The sequence below is a fragment of the Oryza brachyantha genome, chromosome 1, assembly GCF_000231095.2.
Source record: "Oryza brachyantha chromosome 1, ObraRS2, whole genome shotgun sequence".
In the NCBI taxonomy this organism is placed as follows: Eukaryota; Viridiplantae; Streptophyta; class Magnoliopsida; order Poales; family Poaceae; genus Oryza; species Oryza brachyantha.
In genome coordinates this window covers 30,569,107-30,587,670 of record NC_023163.2, presented here as the reverse complement: position 1 = coordinate 30,587,670, position 18,564 = coordinate 30,569,107, and the positions used below count along the sequence as shown (strand labels likewise).

The 18,564-nt window shown below is 40.3% G+C and overlaps 4 protein-coding genes across 5 annotated transcripts; 3 read left to right on the top strand and 1 right to left on the bottom strand.

Annotated features, from left to right (window-relative positions):
* Positions 1 to 1,048: 1,048 nt before the first annotated feature.
* On the top strand, positions 1,049 to 1,633 carry LOC102719341. Its single transcript, XM_006645141.3, has one exon. It carries the CDS (start codon positions 1,117 to 1,119, stop codon positions 1,414 to 1,416), a length of 300 nt encoding a protein of 99 aa, XP_006645204.1. The 5' UTR covers positions 1,049 to 1,116; the 3' UTR covers positions 1,417 to 1,633.
* A 3,329-nt stretch (positions 1,634 to 4,962) lies between these two features.
* Positions 4,963 to 5,558, top strand: LOC102719062. Its single transcript, XM_006645140.2, has one exon. It carries the CDS (start codon positions 5,027 to 5,029, stop codon positions 5,351 to 5,353), a length of 327 nt encoding a protein of 108 aa, XP_006645203.1. The 5' UTR covers positions 4,963 to 5,026; the 3' UTR covers positions 5,354 to 5,558.
* A 5,255-nt stretch (positions 5,559 to 10,813) lies between these two features.
* LOC102702909 (glycine-rich cell wall structural protein 1.8-like) lies at positions 10,814 to 12,474 on the top strand. Its single transcript, XM_040526447.1, has one exon. It carries the CDS (start codon positions 10,866 to 10,868, stop codon positions 12,129 to 12,131), a length of 1,266 nt encoding a protein of 421 aa, XP_040382381.1. The 5' UTR covers positions 10,814 to 10,865; the 3' UTR covers positions 12,132 to 12,474.
* Positions 12,475 to 12,696: 222 nt separating this feature from the next.
* On the bottom strand, positions 12,697 to 17,517 carry LOC102718787. Of its 2 annotated transcripts, XM_015837945.2 has the most exons (16): positions 17,280 to 17,517; positions 16,999 to 17,136; positions 16,767 to 16,875; positions 16,544 to 16,687; positions 16,066 to 16,170; positions 15,871 to 15,954; positions 15,576 to 15,691; positions 15,365 to 15,466; positions 15,173 to 15,286; positions 15,031 to 15,087; positions 14,882 to 14,948; positions 14,763 to 14,816; positions 14,202 to 14,276; positions 14,082 to 14,117; positions 13,165 to 13,296; positions 12,697 to 12,924 (listed from the first exon to the last, which is right to left on the bottom strand). In XM_015837945.2, the coding sequence occupies exons 2-15, from the start codon at positions 17,025 to 17,027 to the stop codon at positions 13,186 to 13,188; spliced, it is 1,203 nt and encodes a 400-aa protein (XP_015693431.1). In that variant the 5' UTR covers positions 17,028 to 17,136; positions 17,280 to 17,517; the 3' UTR covers positions 12,697 to 12,924; positions 13,165 to 13,185. The 2 variants fall into 2 exon arrangements, with proteins under 2 accessions (XP_015693431.1, XP_006645202.1); XM_006645139.2 differs by having other exon boundaries at positions 12,698 to 13,296.
* Between the last annotated feature and the right edge of the window lie 1,047 nt (positions 17,518 to 18,564).

Below are 18,564 nucleotides of genomic sequence, written 5' to 3'. Positions count from 1 at the left end.
TTCATCCATAAGTACCTTTATTTACTAATAACAATATTAATCGAAGAGCCCAAATTATTGGTTAAGGTTTGAAGTACGGCTTATCAGCCGTTGAAAAATAAACAAAACCAGAAAATTGTAGGTAAACTTTTATATCCATATCATTTGGAGCGGTCTTTGAAAAAAATTGACTTAAAAAATAACCTAGGATTAAAAAACATCAAAATAAACTTTATTTAGAATTAAAATTTGAAATTTAAATGTTGGTTGCGATTTATAGTTAAGCAAACAAGCAGACGATAAAAAGCCTCACAGCATAGCTCTTGGGCGGATCCATTGGGCATGGGCTAGCTGGTTAAAACTCCAATCTCCAAACCATTTTCTCATTAGACTATGGCCAATTCTATATGCTATCTTTCTCTGCTCAATTACAATTCATCCAGCCGCACAGGTATCATCCTGGCCAATAATATTCCAAATATCTTTTGATTTGATCTTTTAGACTTTTCATGAAAAAAGTCAAACAAGATATTTTAAAAAAATGTGACTGAAACTTTTATATATGTATTCTTGGCGATCTAAAAATCAAGACTAAAAAAATAAACTACGATAAAAATAACCCAAAATCATCTTTAAATTTAAGTTTAAAATTTTAAATTTTAGTTTATAAGCATTAGCATAAGCGAAACAGGGTGCAGATGCTAAAGGCAAAGCAGAAAGCCTGAAAAGCACAAAAGCTGTGTGCACATGTACTCCCTCCGTCCCATAAAAAATTAACTTTTGGTTTTTATGTCGAACATTTGACCATCCGTCTTATTTGAAAATTTTGAAAAATTTTTTAAAAAATTAGTCACACATAAAGTACTATTCATGTTTTATTATCTAATAAAAATAAAATTATTAATCATAATTTTTTTAATAAGACGAAAAGTTAAATATTATATCTAAAAACTAAAAAAATAATTTATTTTAGAACGAAGGAAATATCTCTCTCACAGTCATATTCCCTTTCCCACACGTACACCACACTATAAAAGCACCCCGGATTAACCCTACCATCCTGCACCAGCAAGCCAGCCCTAATAACTATCACAACCCACCTCACAGCTAGCGCCAACCACCATCCCCTCGCCGGCCATGGCACACTACCAGGAGGTGGACTACTGCTCGGAGGAGGTGAGGTCGGTCACCCCGGCCGGCGGCTACCTCCACCCCGGCGCCGGCGGCCGCCACGGCGGCGTGCAGCAGCACGTCGTCAAGGAGTCCTTCCAGGAGGTCGACAGGTCCGGCAGCTACGGCCACGGCCGTCGCCACAACCACAGCAGCCACGGCTCCGACTACCTGGTGGTGCGCGAGACCAAGGTCGAAGAAGACATCAACACCTGCACCGGCGAGGTCCACGAGCGCAAGCAGAGCTTCCTGTACAGGTCCGACTGATCGCCGACGAGCCGCCGTCCGTCAGCCATGAACAACGTATATATATCTATGTGTATGCCCGTCGTCGTGCTGGTCATGGTGGCTTACGTGTATATGTACCGTACGTGCGTATATACGTGAGTACGTACGTACACGGAGCTAGCACTCGTATAGAAATAAACTCGTGACCCGAATAAAGCTTGCCCTAATTATCGCTGATCACTTTTCTGATGGACTATATGCTACTCCCTCTGTATCGTAATATAAAACTTTCTAGCATTACCTATATTCATATGGATGTTAATAAATCTAGATATATATATTAAATACATTCATCAAGCGATGAATTTAGATAATGCTAGAAAGTCTTGTAATATGCTATGGGTGTCACTGATGTAGTGTGCGGCAAAAATACTATCCAATGCACGTAAGCATATGCATTATGTAGTTATGAAAAATAATCATATTCTTTCACAAGGGAGATTATAATGATACAAGCCACTATAAAAATATGCAAGTCTAAATCCGATCTACATATATATCAAGAAACCAAAACAAAAATTTTATTTGTGGTTTAATTGCAGGTACTATTTTATTATTTTATCCAATTTAGCTCGCACGATTATGTATACACTTAAAATCGTTCTACTCAGTACCACAATTTTTTTTTTAAAAAATGTAAATCTACAGATGTGATTGTACATAGTCATAAAAAGTCCTCGTGCGGGTGATGAATTGATCATGATGCAAAACAACAAAACACATCAACAAGTAGGGGAAACTCTTTTAAATCATTGAGAGGATTTTCCTTGTATGCCATTTAAAAAAAGATAGGTTAACGTGTGATACATTACTATATAAATATGCATGATCAAATTTTATTCCTACAAGTTGCAAAAAAAAAGATAAATATGATTGAATATGCGTATAATAATAAAAGATTAATTTGTTAAGTTTTTGTTAAGATGTCGAATTTGAACATATATATATATATTTAAAATTTTAAATACCTTTGTAACTATTTAGATGATATGTAAAAATAAGAGGACATCAGGATAAGAATTGATTTCTAAGAAGCAGCCAAACTCCCGAAACCAGTCTTGCTGTTGCCAAATCATATGGAAGTTAGTCAAGCTAGAACCGGAGCTAAGAAACGCTAAATTGTACGGAGTACTATAGTAAAAAGCTGTACCCGTTTCAATAACCTACACAATTGCTCCTCTGTATCAAACCATTACTTTTACTGAATATAGACAATTAGACACGAGTAATCGAGTAGCTGATGAACAAGCGAGATTGACCTGATTACAGAATTCACAGCGAATTATAGTGGAGGGAAAAAGATGTGATCAAAAACGAAAACGTCCGCCTGACTAACCAGTTCTTTAGCATTGGTAGCAAAACAATGCATCAGCAAAGAATGACCAGCTTCAGAGCTGTTTCTGCCCTGGAATTAAACTTTCTTTTGAGACAGAAGGCATGCACGAGCTCTGTCAATTCATTAAATAGGATTAGAAAAGGTTTAATACAGAAGATACACTAGTCACGTTCTCAACCGCCTGTCTATCGAATACATAAAACCAAAGAAAAATTACAAGAGCCGAGCTTCCTGTCTCTCTTTCGGCTTCCTGTCTCTCTTTCGGAGTAGGCAGGAGCACCGTTTAAGCAACCTTATTGGTTTGGTTGTTTATAGTTACTATTGAAAATGCGATCATTTCGGTGCAACCTATCCGGCAGACAACTTGACAATACTCGTGCTCTTCTTGCCTTTCATGCCCAGTATTCCTTTGTCATCCAATTGATGATGAACTCCACACCAGCCAATATTACATCAATGTTAACACGATTTGCCCGGAAATGACAACCACCTTCGAAACTGTTTCTGCCATGGCAGCAAGCTTGCCAAATCCTCGTGCTCCTCCTGCCTTCCATGCCCATGATTCCTCTCTGATCCCATCGATGATGCACGTCTAGCTTAGTTTTTCTTTTTCTGTTTTTTGCTTTCTTGAGTCTCTGTCTTAAGCCCGTTAGGCCTCTAGGCGTTGTGTACCAAAATTCTTTTCTGCTAATATATTGACGTGCAAATCTTTTACGCGTTCGAGAAAAAAAGATGCACTCAATCGTAGATTCATTATTTCAGGACACTTATCTTGTTAGTACTTTCTTTCCAAATCTCCTGATGAGACTGAAGATTGATTTAGCACATTTCTTCGTGCAGCCCGTGTATACATATAGTTTCCCACCCCGTATCAACAACTGTTACGCAGTGTGTCACCTGTGGTCTCCAGTTGAATATTTAGTAAGGTGCTTAATTAACCTTAGTTGTTAAGTTGTGTTCAAGCAAAACTGCAAAATGGTGGAGATATCCTTGGGATCTACAAGCTTATACATCTGAGATCAGTATAAGAACAACAATAACATTTCAGAACAAATTAAACACACATTTCATCCCTAAGGCTGAGTGCTAGCTAGGCAGTATATCAAGATGGACATCTTTCTGCCTTTTATTCAGCTAGTAGAATTTACTGATGACAACTACCATGCAGGACAAGATAAATAGTGAATTGAATCCAGGTAACTAAAAATCATACACTGAGAAGAAAAAACCAATGTGAGTAGAAGCAGAGCAGCTCAAACACAAATTGTTCTTACCAACACCAACCGGTTCATTTATAAACCATAATAATGGATGGGGTGTCAGTTTGGTAGCTGAGTATTTCATAAGCCATACTAATGTATGGGTTGTCAGTTTGGTAGCTGAGTATTTCATAAACCATACTAATGTATGGGGTGTCAGTTTGGTTGGTGTAGAACGAAATAGAGCTTCTTCTGAAACTGGATATATAGTGCAAGCTTGCACTCTTTGTTCATATTAATTTACAGAGTTAGAATATTCTTGTTCATAGGATTGTTGTTTATTTCCTTGCCAATTTTATTTTAATCTTTAATACTTCTTACATATATGCTTATAGGATTGCTGTGCAGAAACATACTGTATTTTCCTGCTATCACGGCCCAAATAAAATCAGGAAAAATTTCACCCTAATATTAATTGAACAAACGTCCAGTACTGCAGAGAGTAGCACCTCATGAAGTTCTTGAAAGGAATCAAACTTACTTCCTCCGGTAAAAGTAAAACTAGTGAAACTATCGCACATATGCTCCTTTTTTTCTTCTTCAACAAAACATATAGTTTTCGTTATTTTTGTTCTTTCTGGTTCTCAAGATATTCCCCCCAAGCATCCAAGCTCCTTTTTTCTTATTCCATCCACATTCTTCTTGGCTTCAATCCATATATCTGTACATATGTCTGCATTCCCTTGCCGGCCTGAAACTTTCAGCTCAGTCAGAATTCGCGGGCATTTTTGATAGGTAGAAATGCGTCTCGAATTCTCTCCTATCTTCCATCGAAACCGGCCATGTGGCACGTCTCGGCAGACAGAAATGCACAGAGGCATCTATCTCGGAACAGATTCCCTACTCCACCCATGCATACACCATCAGAAGCAGGTGTAGCAGTAGGAGGCAGGAAGCACACTATAAAACCGGAGCCAATAATCTCTTGTATCCTGCATTGCACAGCACATCACAAATTGATACTCACACAGACACAGGAACAGCGATCTGCACCATGGCCCAGTACTACTCGGAGGTGGACTACTGCGCGGCGGAGATGAGCAGGCCGCACGCCGGCGGCGGCGAGCACTACGCCGTGAGGAAGGAGTCGTACGAGGAGGTGGACGCCGGCAGGGTCGACCGCCACCGCCACGGCGGCGCCGGCCACCTCGGCGGCAGCCACAGCGATGGCGGCCACCTGGGCTACAGCGGCAGCCGCCACGGTGTCCATATGGGCGGCCACGAGGCCGGCTACGAGGAGGCGCACCTCGTCGACGGCGAGCGCCGCCACGGCCACGGCGGGCGCCAGTACGACTCCTGCACCGGCCAGTACTACGGCTGAGCACGTTAGCACGCGCCAGACGTACGAGGCTGACCCCAGCCAGGCACACGTATCCGTAAGTATGTATGTATGTGTGTGTGTGCACGGTTATGTACATGGTGTGCGTACGTACAGTATGTGTGTATACCGTGTACTTGTACGAGAATAAGACCGTGACCTGAATAATAAAAGCTTTCACGTGCTCCCACACGCACGTTTTAGTTTAGTTTTGCACAATTAATCCTTAATTCATGCGTATAGCACATGTTCTGTGATTAAATATGGTACGTGCGCCGGATGGACGGGCAGCCGGCGGGGCGGTCTAACGAGCAAACGCTCGTGTGACCACTGACTTGATTTGCGCAAGCAGCTCTATATGCATAAAAAAGGTTATGTATAATTATATGTATGTATAAGGTTTTATATATCTTCATACATAAAAATCATACATAAAAATAAATTCAATATATAATATTTTAAAATATCATCTTAGAAAAATATATCTACGTAGATTATACATTAAAAAAATATATATAGAAAACTCGCATGCAGGAATTGTGATTGTGTGGTTAACGGGCACGCGGGTGTTTGTCTGTTAGCCTCTGGGACAGCCGGCCGCCGGGCTTGCCCATCTGGATCGATCCAAAAAAGATTAACGGGTGAATGCCCGTACGCCGGCTAACCGCCTAACCCATACAAACACTTCGTATATACGGCTTTCCATATATAAAAACTTTATATATGCATATTATATATATATTTTTATATATAATCTTGGTAGATATAACTTTTTAAGACGAAATTTTAAAGTAATTTTTTTCTGCTAGATATGTTAAGTTTGCTTTTATATATAAAGATTAAACTTTATACACACCAGCATAAATTAAAAAAATTATGCAGTAAACTTTCTATGTATGCAGAGACATTTCGCCTGCTAGGATGTGTTTGGTACTCCGTATGTGACCTCGGCCATGCCCCCGTGCATGCAAGATTTGATTGATTGGTTGCCTAGCTTACTCCTATAGGCCGTCTCCGGTGATGCAAAGGGCAAGTCAAGGCCAGGCGCCCATTATACCAAAAAAAAAAAAAAAAAAGGCCAGGCGCCCAGGCCGCGCGAAAACGAATCCAAGCCGCATCTTTCACTGGCCTAGCTAGCGCATGCGCAAAAAAAGAGTATGTGGCTCTATAACATACTGGCTAATTCAAATGCAAGTAACCAAACAGCTTCTCCACACAGCCAAACCAAACAAATACAATCTATCAAACAAGTGAAGAATACTTATGTGAACCGGTCTTAGTTGAGCCAGGTCTGATTATACGGATCAGATTAGACAATATGCATGAAACCAAACACACTCTTAAACGGACGCGGGCGTGCGAAGCGTTCACCCAGGCCGATCCCATCGGTCGGGCTCGGGCGCCTAATTAACGCCCGGGCAGTTGCGCGGCCGCTTCCACTGCGCGACGGACACTGCAGCTGCAGGTTTCCATCGCGCCAAACGGCTGCGTGGCTCCGGTTCTAGCTAATCTCAACGTACGTCGTCGCGGCCACGCGCGGAGGCGCTCACCACCGGGCACCGGGTAACCCGGCGCGATCACGCGTCACGCGGGAGTGAAATGGGCGTGGTAACCGGTAAAAAAACGCACGAAACGCGTGGGTGGACCGATGGGCTTCCCACCGGAGCGGTACAAGGCGAGCCGGCCGGCCGCTTTGGTTGCTTCCGAATTTTGGTGCTGTATTATCAGCTGAGAGCTAACCCATGGGCCGTGCCGCCTGTTTGTAGCCGACGATCCACACCACACAGCAACAATCTAGTGACACGATCGTGTTAACTTGAGGTTGAGATTTTAGATGCCCATGGGGGTAAGATAACCAAGAAGAGACGTCGTAGCATAGCATGCAACTCGCCCCTCCGGTTACAAATCGTCGTTGTTTCAGACATGCTTTCTGCCAAACTTTCGATGCTTCCTTCGCATAGGACTTTACCGTCGTTGTATGAACTCTCTGCCATCAAAAATATTTATCATTGAAGATAATGGCTGGTTAAATTTCTAAAATTTTAACAAACAATATGGCTCCATCGTTTCGCAGTTGCAACTGCTTATAAGCCAAAATTTGAATTTTGGAACTTAATTTTGAACTTGATTTTGTGGTTTTTTCATCATGGTTTTTTTTACACATTTCGCTTTTGAGTCGCTATGGACACGTATATAAAAGTTTTACTTGCAAATTATTTTTCATTTGAAAAACGCGTTTTCGCTTATTCCACCAAAAAGCGAAACGATGGGAGCCTATGGACCTTTCAAGGATAAATTAAAAAATCTAATAAGTTTATAATATTATGATAGAACTTTTCAACGATAAATTAATGTGTATCATTTGTTTTATAGCAAATGGACCTTTAGCTGAGTTAGTTAGATGGCTCTAGTAGCATTCTCTAGCTCCGTCTAAGGCCTAGGTCATTCTCACGGTTTTAGGGTGAATGCATGTAAGCATAGTTTTATTCTGTGGTGAATGGTAGGAGAAAACAAAAATAATAAAAAGAAAAAGGTCAAATATGGCAGGAGGAATAATAGGACGGTCGCTTTGTAAATTTGTAGGTTGAATATATAAGATATCCACTTTAGCATTTTTGGGTCACACGCAAATATATTCCCACTCTGATATGCTGGAATGCTGGATGGTCGCCATATATGCCTGGATACTAATCTTCAAAAATGAAAAAGAAATGCTCAGGTTAGATTATATATATTATATTATGGAAGCCTATATACCCCAACCTGTTTTAGGCCCTCGTTGCTTTACGTGACTAATTCATTAGTTTCTTCATTTTAGTCTTCTTTAGTCCGTAAAAACCCAAACAAGAGGGACTAAAATTGTATGAGTCTATCAGCTATCGTAGATGTACTTATTGGGACTAAAATTTTCTTTCGCACCTGTCCCCTAACCAAAATTCACTTTTAGTCCCTTTAACCAAACAGTAGGGACTAATGATTTTAATCCATAGACTAATTTTTAGTCTAGAACTAAAGAACCAAACACCACCTTAGGTACTCCCTTCACGTTTAAATACAGAAACCGTTCTATACATGTTTTTTTCTCACCCAATAGAAATCCTAGACTCCATAAGCAGTTGCATCTTTTATCTTTCATATGAGATTTTTATAATGGCTGGTTGTGAATAAAAATAAGTATGCATGTGTTTTTTATATTAGACGTGAAGATAGTAACTACATCTGACAATATGGTCTAATTTTTCTTATATTATACAGTAATTAGCAACATATATTATGATAATTTTGATATGTATATATGGAACACCAATAGATATAGATATAGGGAGACGCTGATATATATGGGGATAACGTGGAATATCGCGCGGTCACAACAATCCATAGATGCAAGCCAAAACATAGCTGATTTGGTCATTTTTAACGTTCTCCACGCCCAACGGCATGACGATCAAGAGCGCGCGATTAGCCCGACCAATTGGTGTCTCGCCGTGCGCGGCAGACACACGTACGACCTTCATGTTGTAGCACAGAGTTATACCTGCGTGTAATGGTTAAAAAATTGTAGGCACCAAATAAAATGCGATAGCTAATTGACGTATACGTGTAGTCACTCGTCTATATATGTCTTGTCGCAAAATAAGATAATGTTTGTTCGTTTTAGCTTATGTAAAATAAGTTTGTTTCTAATTAATCATTAAATTAGAGTTTGTAAAATTAAGAAATAAATATATTGGGAATGTGTAAAGTAAGAAATAATTTTATTGCGATTTGATGTTTTGTATTTTAGTCTTTTATCAGATGAATAAAAAAAACAAGTTATTTCGGATGGATGGAGCAATTCAAATAACAATACGAAACTTGTAACTGTAGCATCAAAACTTTTATTCGTAAACTTTCAAAATAAAGTGTGTGCTGGTAACGATCATAATCTTAGATTATCATTTATCAGAGACACAATGCATTCCCCGCTCACAAGGCCTCAGGGTCATGACCTCTCGCGTTGATATTTTTTCAGTACTCGAAAGGTCAAGAACAACGCGAGGTAAGTCGTGGCTCCAACCTTTTCCAAAAGTGAACGACACAAATAAGTGAATTATGGATTAATCTGGAGTATCACGAATTAGTTTTATCCAGCTGCCTCGAACATGTGTGCGCGCGCACCCATTAAAGCACGGTGAAATGAGAGTTCACTTTTACTATTAATCAAACATTTAATGTTTTTCTTCTATCAAACATGTGCCTAATGCATGAGAGCTGAGAGTGAGGAGGACGTGTATGGGCTTTTTATCTACATGCATGTCTTCAGATTATCATTTAATAGTAGTGACCAAATTTAATTGATGGAATTAAAATTTTTAAACATTTGATCACTGGACGGACCGACGAGAGTCTATCCCTTTCGGTAAATCATGACCATTGCGCGGCAATGTAATTCAAATGAGATTTTTCACAATACTCAGACTAACATATGAACCTCATAGGCTGTAAGGTCCATATGTCAGTGAGCTGCAGAGGAGCCGTGTGCAATATAATTCACGATAATCACAGCGACCTGTTAGGCAAGGAAAACACAGTCCATCTAACATGGCAGGCGAATAGGATCTTTGCTTTTATCATCATCATTCAATCAACGACCCCGGAGTATATGCGCCAAATTACAAGATGCTCTGATGAACACATAGAGCAAATTGAAGATATGTATGGCCTCCCCTGCCTGCAGCTGCAGGTTCGAATAACAAGAGATGCCTAACAAGATAAAAAGTCACAGAACATATATCTTCTCTTCGGTTAGATGCACCGTCTATGTGACCATGTAGATGCCACGAGAAAAACAATCAAGCAAAGATGCGCAGAAAAATATACAGGGCAAATTCCAACTTAGACAATAACTTGTGTAAACCATGCCAGCAAAAAATCGACTAAAATAACAGAAAAAATCATTTATAGGTAAGACGATGATGAACAACTACATAAAAAACCTTATCTAAATTTGATTTTATTTGTGAGATAAAAACAGCAAACTTCGAACAAATCGATAGTAATGTTATCCTTCTCGAAATTTGTCATTTTTATATCTCACAAACTGATTCTAATTTGGACAAAAACTATTACATGTCTATTTCACCCTTATCTTTCCGCTTCTACATATGCTTATAAGTCAAATTTGAATTTTAAATTTTAAATTTGAAGTTGATTTTGAGATTTTTTTTCATCGCTAAAAACACATATATAAAAGTTTTATTCAAAAATTTATTTTTTTTTTACGAGTATGCGAAATGATCACCCCTTTATCATCATCTTATCTACATGTGATATTTTTTTATGAGATTTTAGACAACCTATCGATTCATTTACACACACATCTAGATTGGGTTTCCACCGTATATTTAGCCCAGATGCTTCACTCATCTCGACGCCTATAAAACCCAAGCTTGCGAGGCAACACAGAGTCATCAGACACAGCGACACAAGCAGCATTACTGCTTAGTAACTAGTAACAGCAAGAGTTAGCTAGCAAATGGCTATGTCTAAGTACTGCGGCAATGGCGGCTACGACTACGGCTACAACTACGGCTACGGCTACAGCAAGCCGCAGGTGAGCTACCACAGCCAAAGCTCCGAGCAGGTGACCACCGTCGTGACACAGATGGACGGGATGAGCGTCAACGAGAATTCGTGCTACGGCGTCGCCGGCGGCGGCGGCGGCGTGCAGAAGAAGAAGTCGTTCCGGGAGGAGGTGTACGAGGAGGACGACGTCCAGGTGCTGTACCCGACCCACAACGGTGGCGCCGTGAAGAAGCAAACCTACAAGGAGGAGAAGGAGGACGAGGTGTACGAGGAGGGCGGCGGCGGCTACGCTCGCCAGCACGGCGGCGGCGCCGGCGGGCAGAAGCATGCCTACCAGCAGGAGGTGTTCGACAAGTACGACGCCGGTGGGTACGCTCGCCATAGTGGCGGCGGCGTGCAGAAGCAGTACTCCTCCTACCACAAGCAAGAGGAGTGCGCCGCCGCCGGTGGGCGCGCCCGCCAGCACAACGGCGGCGGCGGCGGCGTGCAGAAGCAGTACTCCTCCTACCACGAGCAAGAGGGGTACGTCGCCGGTGGGCGCGCTCGCCAGCACACCGGCGGCGGCGTGCAGAAGCAGTACTCCTCGTACCACGAGCAAGAGGAGTACGCCGCCGGAGAGTATGCTCGCCACAACGGCGGCGGCGTGCAGAAGCAGCACTCCTACCACGAGGAAGAGGAGTGCCACGCCGGCGGCGCCGTGAAGAAGCACACCTACAAGAAGCAGGAGGTGATCAACGGTGCCCACGGCGGCGAGTACAATCGCCACAGCACCGTCGCGGCGGTGGCCGGCGGTGGGCACCGCTACGGCGGCGCTGCGGCAACGTACGGCTCCGGCAACGCGTGCAACAAGCAGCAGGCGTACTACCACCAGTCGTCGTACGGCTGCGAGGAGGAGGACGGGTCGAACGACGACGACAGCGACGACGACGACGAGTGCGAGGACGACGACAGCGACGACGACGACGACTGCCCCCCTAGCCGCCAAGGCAGCGTCGTCCACGGCTACCAGGCGTACCAGCACGAGGAGAAGCATCGCGCCGGCCGCAACCACGGCGGCGCCGGCACGCGCCACTACCACGCTTACGAGTGCCGCGAGGAGCACGGCGGCGCGCAGCGCTACGAGAAGTACGAGAGCTCCACTCAGGTGGGCTACGCCGCCGCCGGCCGCCGCGGATGTGTGCGAGCCAAGGTCAGGCCGGGCAACATCATGGTCTAATCAGCCAACCATGCATGCCTTGCATGCAGCTCCTGCTTCTTCCGTGATGCAACGTATCCCTCTCGCTGATTAGGCGTTAAGGCATATCCGTGACGTTAACTGCGTTGTCAATGCGCTTAATGTGCGGCTTGACCTCTAAGTGTCTAGAATAAACTGTTCGACATGCTTTGATTAATATGCGACTTATCTATTGCATCGAAAATAAATTGCAAGGATGTATAATAAGCTCTTATAAAGCGAAAGGTTTGACGAGTCTTTGTTTGAACTTATTTGTTACTGTTGCTAGGGACATATTTGGCACGAGGTGGTGAGGGCTTGAGCTCCCGCTACCGTCGTTAGGAACACGAGAGTCTCTACTAATTAAAGTTTCCGTAAAATTTTATTCCAAAAATTAATAAAAATCCAAAAATATTATTAACAAACACGTAATTCTAAGAAATATCATCAACAAATATGAGTTATATAAAATATCATCGTAAAAACGATTTTGTCTATAAAATAAAATCTTATTATCGTTAAGATTCTATTCATATCTTACACTAGCATTTAACGAATGACTGCCGACGGAACTATCAAGGTCTATTGGAGTGGGACGTACCGGCCAACATACAACTATACCAGTGAGCCAAGCTAGAAAAAAAAGCACTATTGTTAATATGATAAAAGGGAATGCTAGTAATAATATTGATTTTGTTTTTGCATCAGGGCAATAATACAAACTGGATACGAACAACGTAAACCAAGCACATAATAATATAACATATCCGCTATACTCTTACTATACGTCGGCTACCTGCATCAATATATACCTAATCTCAATACCAAAAAAAATATAAGGATAAAACCTGAAAAAAGATGGGGATAAAACCGAGTAAACAAGGCAAAAGCTAGTGATTCTCATGTAAAAATATGGCCTGAGATTTGCAGCTATATAGAGGCAGCTGCTTTGAAAACATCCTAGGTATGCAAGAGTCAGGTTCTCAAAATGGAAACTTGCTAAGACAGTAAAGAGTGTAAGACTCATAACTCAGACCTGAGGTGCATGTATGTTCATCTATGCTGTTGAATTTGGCGGTATGATCCCTTTTTGCAAGTAATATGCATTCTCAGCATCAGCCAACCTTGTTTGGAACATCCCCCATTCTTTTCTACAACGAGCTCTAACCTGTGGCACACCACAAAATAAAAGTTCACATAGTGGATTGGTGGTGTAGCGATGCATGCATATGGAATGTGGGTGTGATTGTTTAGTTTTTTAAAAATAGTTAAATGGTATATTGTAAATAAAAATTAATTTGTAAATAAAAATTTTATACATATTCTTAGCCATCTAAAAACTGAAACTGGAAAATAAACTTTGTGAAAAACCCCAAAATCGATTTTAAATTTAAGGTTAAAAATTCAAATTTTGATATATAAGCATAAGCGGAAGCAAAAAGATAGGGTGCGAAGTCGGAAGCAGTTTTTTAGCACACGGGTATATGTACACCCGTTGCTTGCATGCCATCTAAATAGTCATAAAAAATATGAAAAAATTTAACAAGATAGTTTAATAAAAGTTATATCTAAATAGTCATAAAAATATAGAAAAATTTAACAAGATAATTTAATATGAGTTATATCACTCCACCAACATGTAAGTTTAAATTCATCTTTTACAAGTTGTAGCAAAAATAACAAAAACAATTATGAATATACGTATAGTTAGTTTTAGTTTTATTTGTTTTTTCTATAACTTGTAGAAGTTGAATTTAAACTTGCATGTTTGTGGAGTAATATAACTCATGTTAATATATCTTATCAAATTTTTTCATATTTTTTGGTGACTATTTAGATGGCATGTAAGCACACGAGTGTAGGTACACCCGTGTGTTAAAAACTGTTTCTCGTGCGAAGTCCCGAATTTATGAACTGGGAAAGTTCACATCAGAACAGTAAAAATTATCTTACCCCTTCCCATGGTGCTCTTCCATTCTCAGCCATGCCCTACCAGAACCAGGAACAAGTGTTACAGCATCAAAACAACACATAATTGCCTGGAGGGAGAAGTGAGATAACAAGTTCCCATACCTGGTTCCCGAGTGACGGAACAACCTGATGAACGATCCACTGAGAATCAACAACTCCAATTTTCTCGTGAGCTGGCTGTTAAAAGCAAATTTCTGCCTCAGTAAAACATGGCTGATTTGAAATAGAATGTTATGGGAAAGACAGATAACTGCGTCAATAATGTTGGTAACCAATACCAATATGCTAGCTTGCTAGGAACATGAACTAAAGGGTTGACATGGTGTTAGTTTCCCACTACATGCAAAAAAAAAAAAAAAGTAAAAACCCAACTGCCTTACCTCTGCTTTTGCATCAACCCAACTGCCTTACCTCTGGCCCTCTAAACTCTACTAGTTTGCTACATGATTTTAGTCACTTAGCCCCATATTTTCTTTGCTATCAAAAATCGGCCATGCCACTAACAATCACTATGGTCCTCAAAATTCATATTAACAATCACTATTAAAAACTCATTCTCGGAACCCTCAAAATTCGTATTAAGAAAACCTAGACCTTCTGCTAGTTAAGCACTAATTTGTAACAATGCATTAGGGCAGTGTCTCATTAGATCAAAAAAGATACCTCAACACATTTCCTAAGAGAAAAATCGAGACCCCATCCATGGACCAAGTCATTCTGCAAAAGGCAGTGTGAGCATAATACTTCAAACAAAGATAAGAGATGTGGTGATGCCACTCCACCTGAATCATATGCCATACACAGCGCCATGCATCCCTAGAGAACACAGTTGCCATAATTTCAACGAACCTGCATGCGAGACTGAAATGTTAAGACATATATATGTTTATGTAAAAGATAATAACACCACAATAAACGACCGAGCCCTCACGCTGCACATGGTGGTAGATATGGATCAGTGCACCAACCTGGCCTCTCTTCGGTTACTCTATACAAAGAGAAGCATCACTCGAGACTAATATAAGTAGGTGATGATTAAGCAACAATGAAGCATTACAGAATCATCAGCTCACTTGTGAACTTCTTGATCACCAAGCCGTTTGGTCATTTGCCATGTCAGACCTTTATCAGGTTCCAAACCAGGTTGAGAGATCTCCAACCCATGCTTCCTAACAAGCTCAATGTACCTAAAAAGTTATGTTGAGACAATCTCCATTAGCTGAACAAAAATAATACAGACAAGGAGAAAAGTGGTATATGCTTACGCCTCTGCATTGAAATGTTGAACATCTAGATCCTCATCCCAGATAAATATGTAGTCATACCGGGCAACAATGTCAGGATGCAAAAATCGCTTGGCAAACCACCTTGTATAAAAAGGGAAAAAAAACTTAACCTATGGCTGCCAAATGCATAGTACTTAAGTGCTAAACTAGAAGCACTAAAAACACAAAAGGATCTGAAACAACAATTTACCATTTAGTCTGCTTTCTGACACTCACATGAATGGCCTTTTTTGACCACTCAAATTCATCCCATTCGGTAGTCCGGTCGTCATAGTGGAACAACATAATTGTGAAGTTCTCTGAAAACTATATAATAAACAAGTAAATTTGGACTGCATAATAGATGTCTCAATTAACTGTTTAAGCATGATAGATGCCCTATAATTGAACATAAGTTTTTCTATTTGAATACTATATTTGAACAGAGAAATTGTATCTTTATAGAATGCAATGAATTTAAGCATGCTAGATGACTAGGTAATTACCTTTTTGACTGCTGCATCAATATTTGCCTTTTGAGGATATCCAACTGTGAAGGTAACAAGGTATCTTGGCTGGCTAGTAAGATCCTGATGGTTCAGATCATAAATCACAAAAAAGGAGAAGAGGTTAAAATACCCTCCATTCAAAGGTATTGGTTGATACAAGCACCGAGGATAGTGACAACAATGGCAACTAACCTCACTAGGTTCACCCCACAATCTTCGAAGATAAAGGTCGGTTTCAGGCACAACAATGCCAGGTGCAAGACTTTCAGCACCTTTAGGGTTTGTCGGTACATAAATCTGAGAAAAGAATTGTGTGTAATTAACAAGAACAGTATTACAGAAAAAAATAGAAATTAAAAGCAGTCATTTGTAACAACCATTGATTTAGCCCATGATGGCATATACTTCAGTAAAACTGATATCGACCTACATAGGTAAATGAAGATCTAACGTACAGTCCCAAACTTGCCATAGGAAGAAATCCCTAGATAAATAGTGAAATCTCATATCTTGAAGGTTGAAAAATGCATGATAAATAGTGAAATACATGAGTAGTATAAAAGACCTATAAGACATTGACAACAAATTAACAATGCAGAGTGTAATAAAATCAGTTCATAGCTCATAAAACTAAAATTATGATGGCAAAAATTACAGTTTGGTAATGTACCTTAGGAATTTCGTCAGAGTTTGACTCAGAACTGTTCCTCTTTTTACTATTTGCAAATGTCCACGCATGATTCAACAATGTTTGGGTTGTGATACCTGAGTTTCTATCCTCAATATAGGAGATAATACTGGATGGGAAGTGAAGCTGCGAGATGCAATCATTTTTTCCCTGAACAAAAGCTGTTGATACAGATAAACAAGAGAAGCAAATGAACAAAATTTACCTTGGTTATATAGACTGTGGGGAAGGAAATCCCAAACAAGTAACCTAGCATAACACCAATAACTGCTGAGAATATGAGCCTCATGCCCTCATTTGATCTTGGAACGCCACTGACAAAAAGAAATGGAATTAGAGAATTATGATGCATTTGAATGAGCACTGCAAAAATATTTATTCCTAGCATTGATCAGACATTCGTACACTGCATAAGCCAGAAAAAAAACAGAACATACCTGCGGCCTAAAATGCCAAGCTTTGACATTGCGTGAAAGGAACTTGTTTGCACAGAGGTACTGCGCGGCCAGCGCTATCGAATCACCTAGATAATGTGATCTTCTCCTAAATTTTTGGCGCGGCGGGAGAAATCTTAACTGGAAGAAAGATCCACGTGAGGAACAAAAATCAGTTTTTTTTTTTCAAAAGCATCAAAACCATCGAGGCCAAAATCGAACCAGAATCAAATGGAGAGAAGATTAACAAATTGAACGCGATTAGGGGCAGCGGGATCCCCAACCTAAACGAGTCAATGGTCCCGTCGTGTTGGCGCCAGATGCTCACCGAACTCCCCCTGCCCACGACGTGTCATCCCGCAGATCGGGTCGCCCGTGCCGGCGATCCGGGGCAGCCCACGAGGTCTCACCGGCTCCAGATCTTCCGTCCTCGCGAGGAGCGGCGGACAGCGCGCGACGGCGCGGGGGAGGCAAACCCGCCGGCGTCCGCTGCGGCGAGAGAGACAAAAACGTCCGCTGCGGCAGTGGAATGTTTGCCAGAAAACCAGAACAGTGAAGGGATATTGGTCTGGGGTGTTAGACTTTTATATTTAAGTTTTTTTATATAACGTTTTTAACTTTTATATTTACGTTCGGACGTTTCCTTTTATTTAAAAATTTTATTTAAATATATAAAATTATAAATCATACTTAAAGTTTCTATAATAATTAACCAAATTATAAAAAAATAATTATATAATTATTTTTTTAATAAAACGAATGATAAATATGAATATAAAAAGTTAATGACATCGTATAAGAAAAATACAGATGTATACAGACTATTCGAATATGGCTGCTTTTCTACGGCTGCACGTCGGACTCTGGTTGTCCCAATGGACATGAGACAACAGCCATTCAGGCCGAGGAGATTAGCAACCAACAACCAACCACACCAAATGATATATTTATAAATAAAAAGTAATTTATAATTTTTATAGGTATATTTTTAGCAATCTAAAACCTAAGACTAAATAATAAACTTTAGTAAAAAAAAAACTAAAGTCAACTTCAAATTTAAGATTTTTGATATCGGATGTGATGCCAATGGATACCATATACGATAAAATATTAATTAATATAAGTGGAAGTACTTGTATATTTTCAATTCCAACAAAACACAATAATAGGTCAATAAAAAAGAGGAAATGAATTTAAAAAATAAAAAAACTGACAAAATACAATAGTCCAACTCAAGATAGGATGGTGTAAGACGAACATGCAAAGGGTACAGGGACGAGTGTGCAACTGAAGTTAGAACTCCTTTCGTCTCAAGGTATAGATGTTTTTATAGTTTAAATTTGTTCACAATATAGTTACTTAGGAGATATAAAAGAATTCTACACCAGACTTTTCATCCTACCTTTGGTGATCTAAATAGCTCTAATCAAAGTGGTCCTGCAACTTACCATGTTACTCGCTATAAGGAGCGGTTTATTTTATATAGTAATATGTAGACGACTATTCTATGGCCAAGTGAGTGTAACATTTATTTGCCACTGCTATAGTAATATGTTTAAGGATTTATTA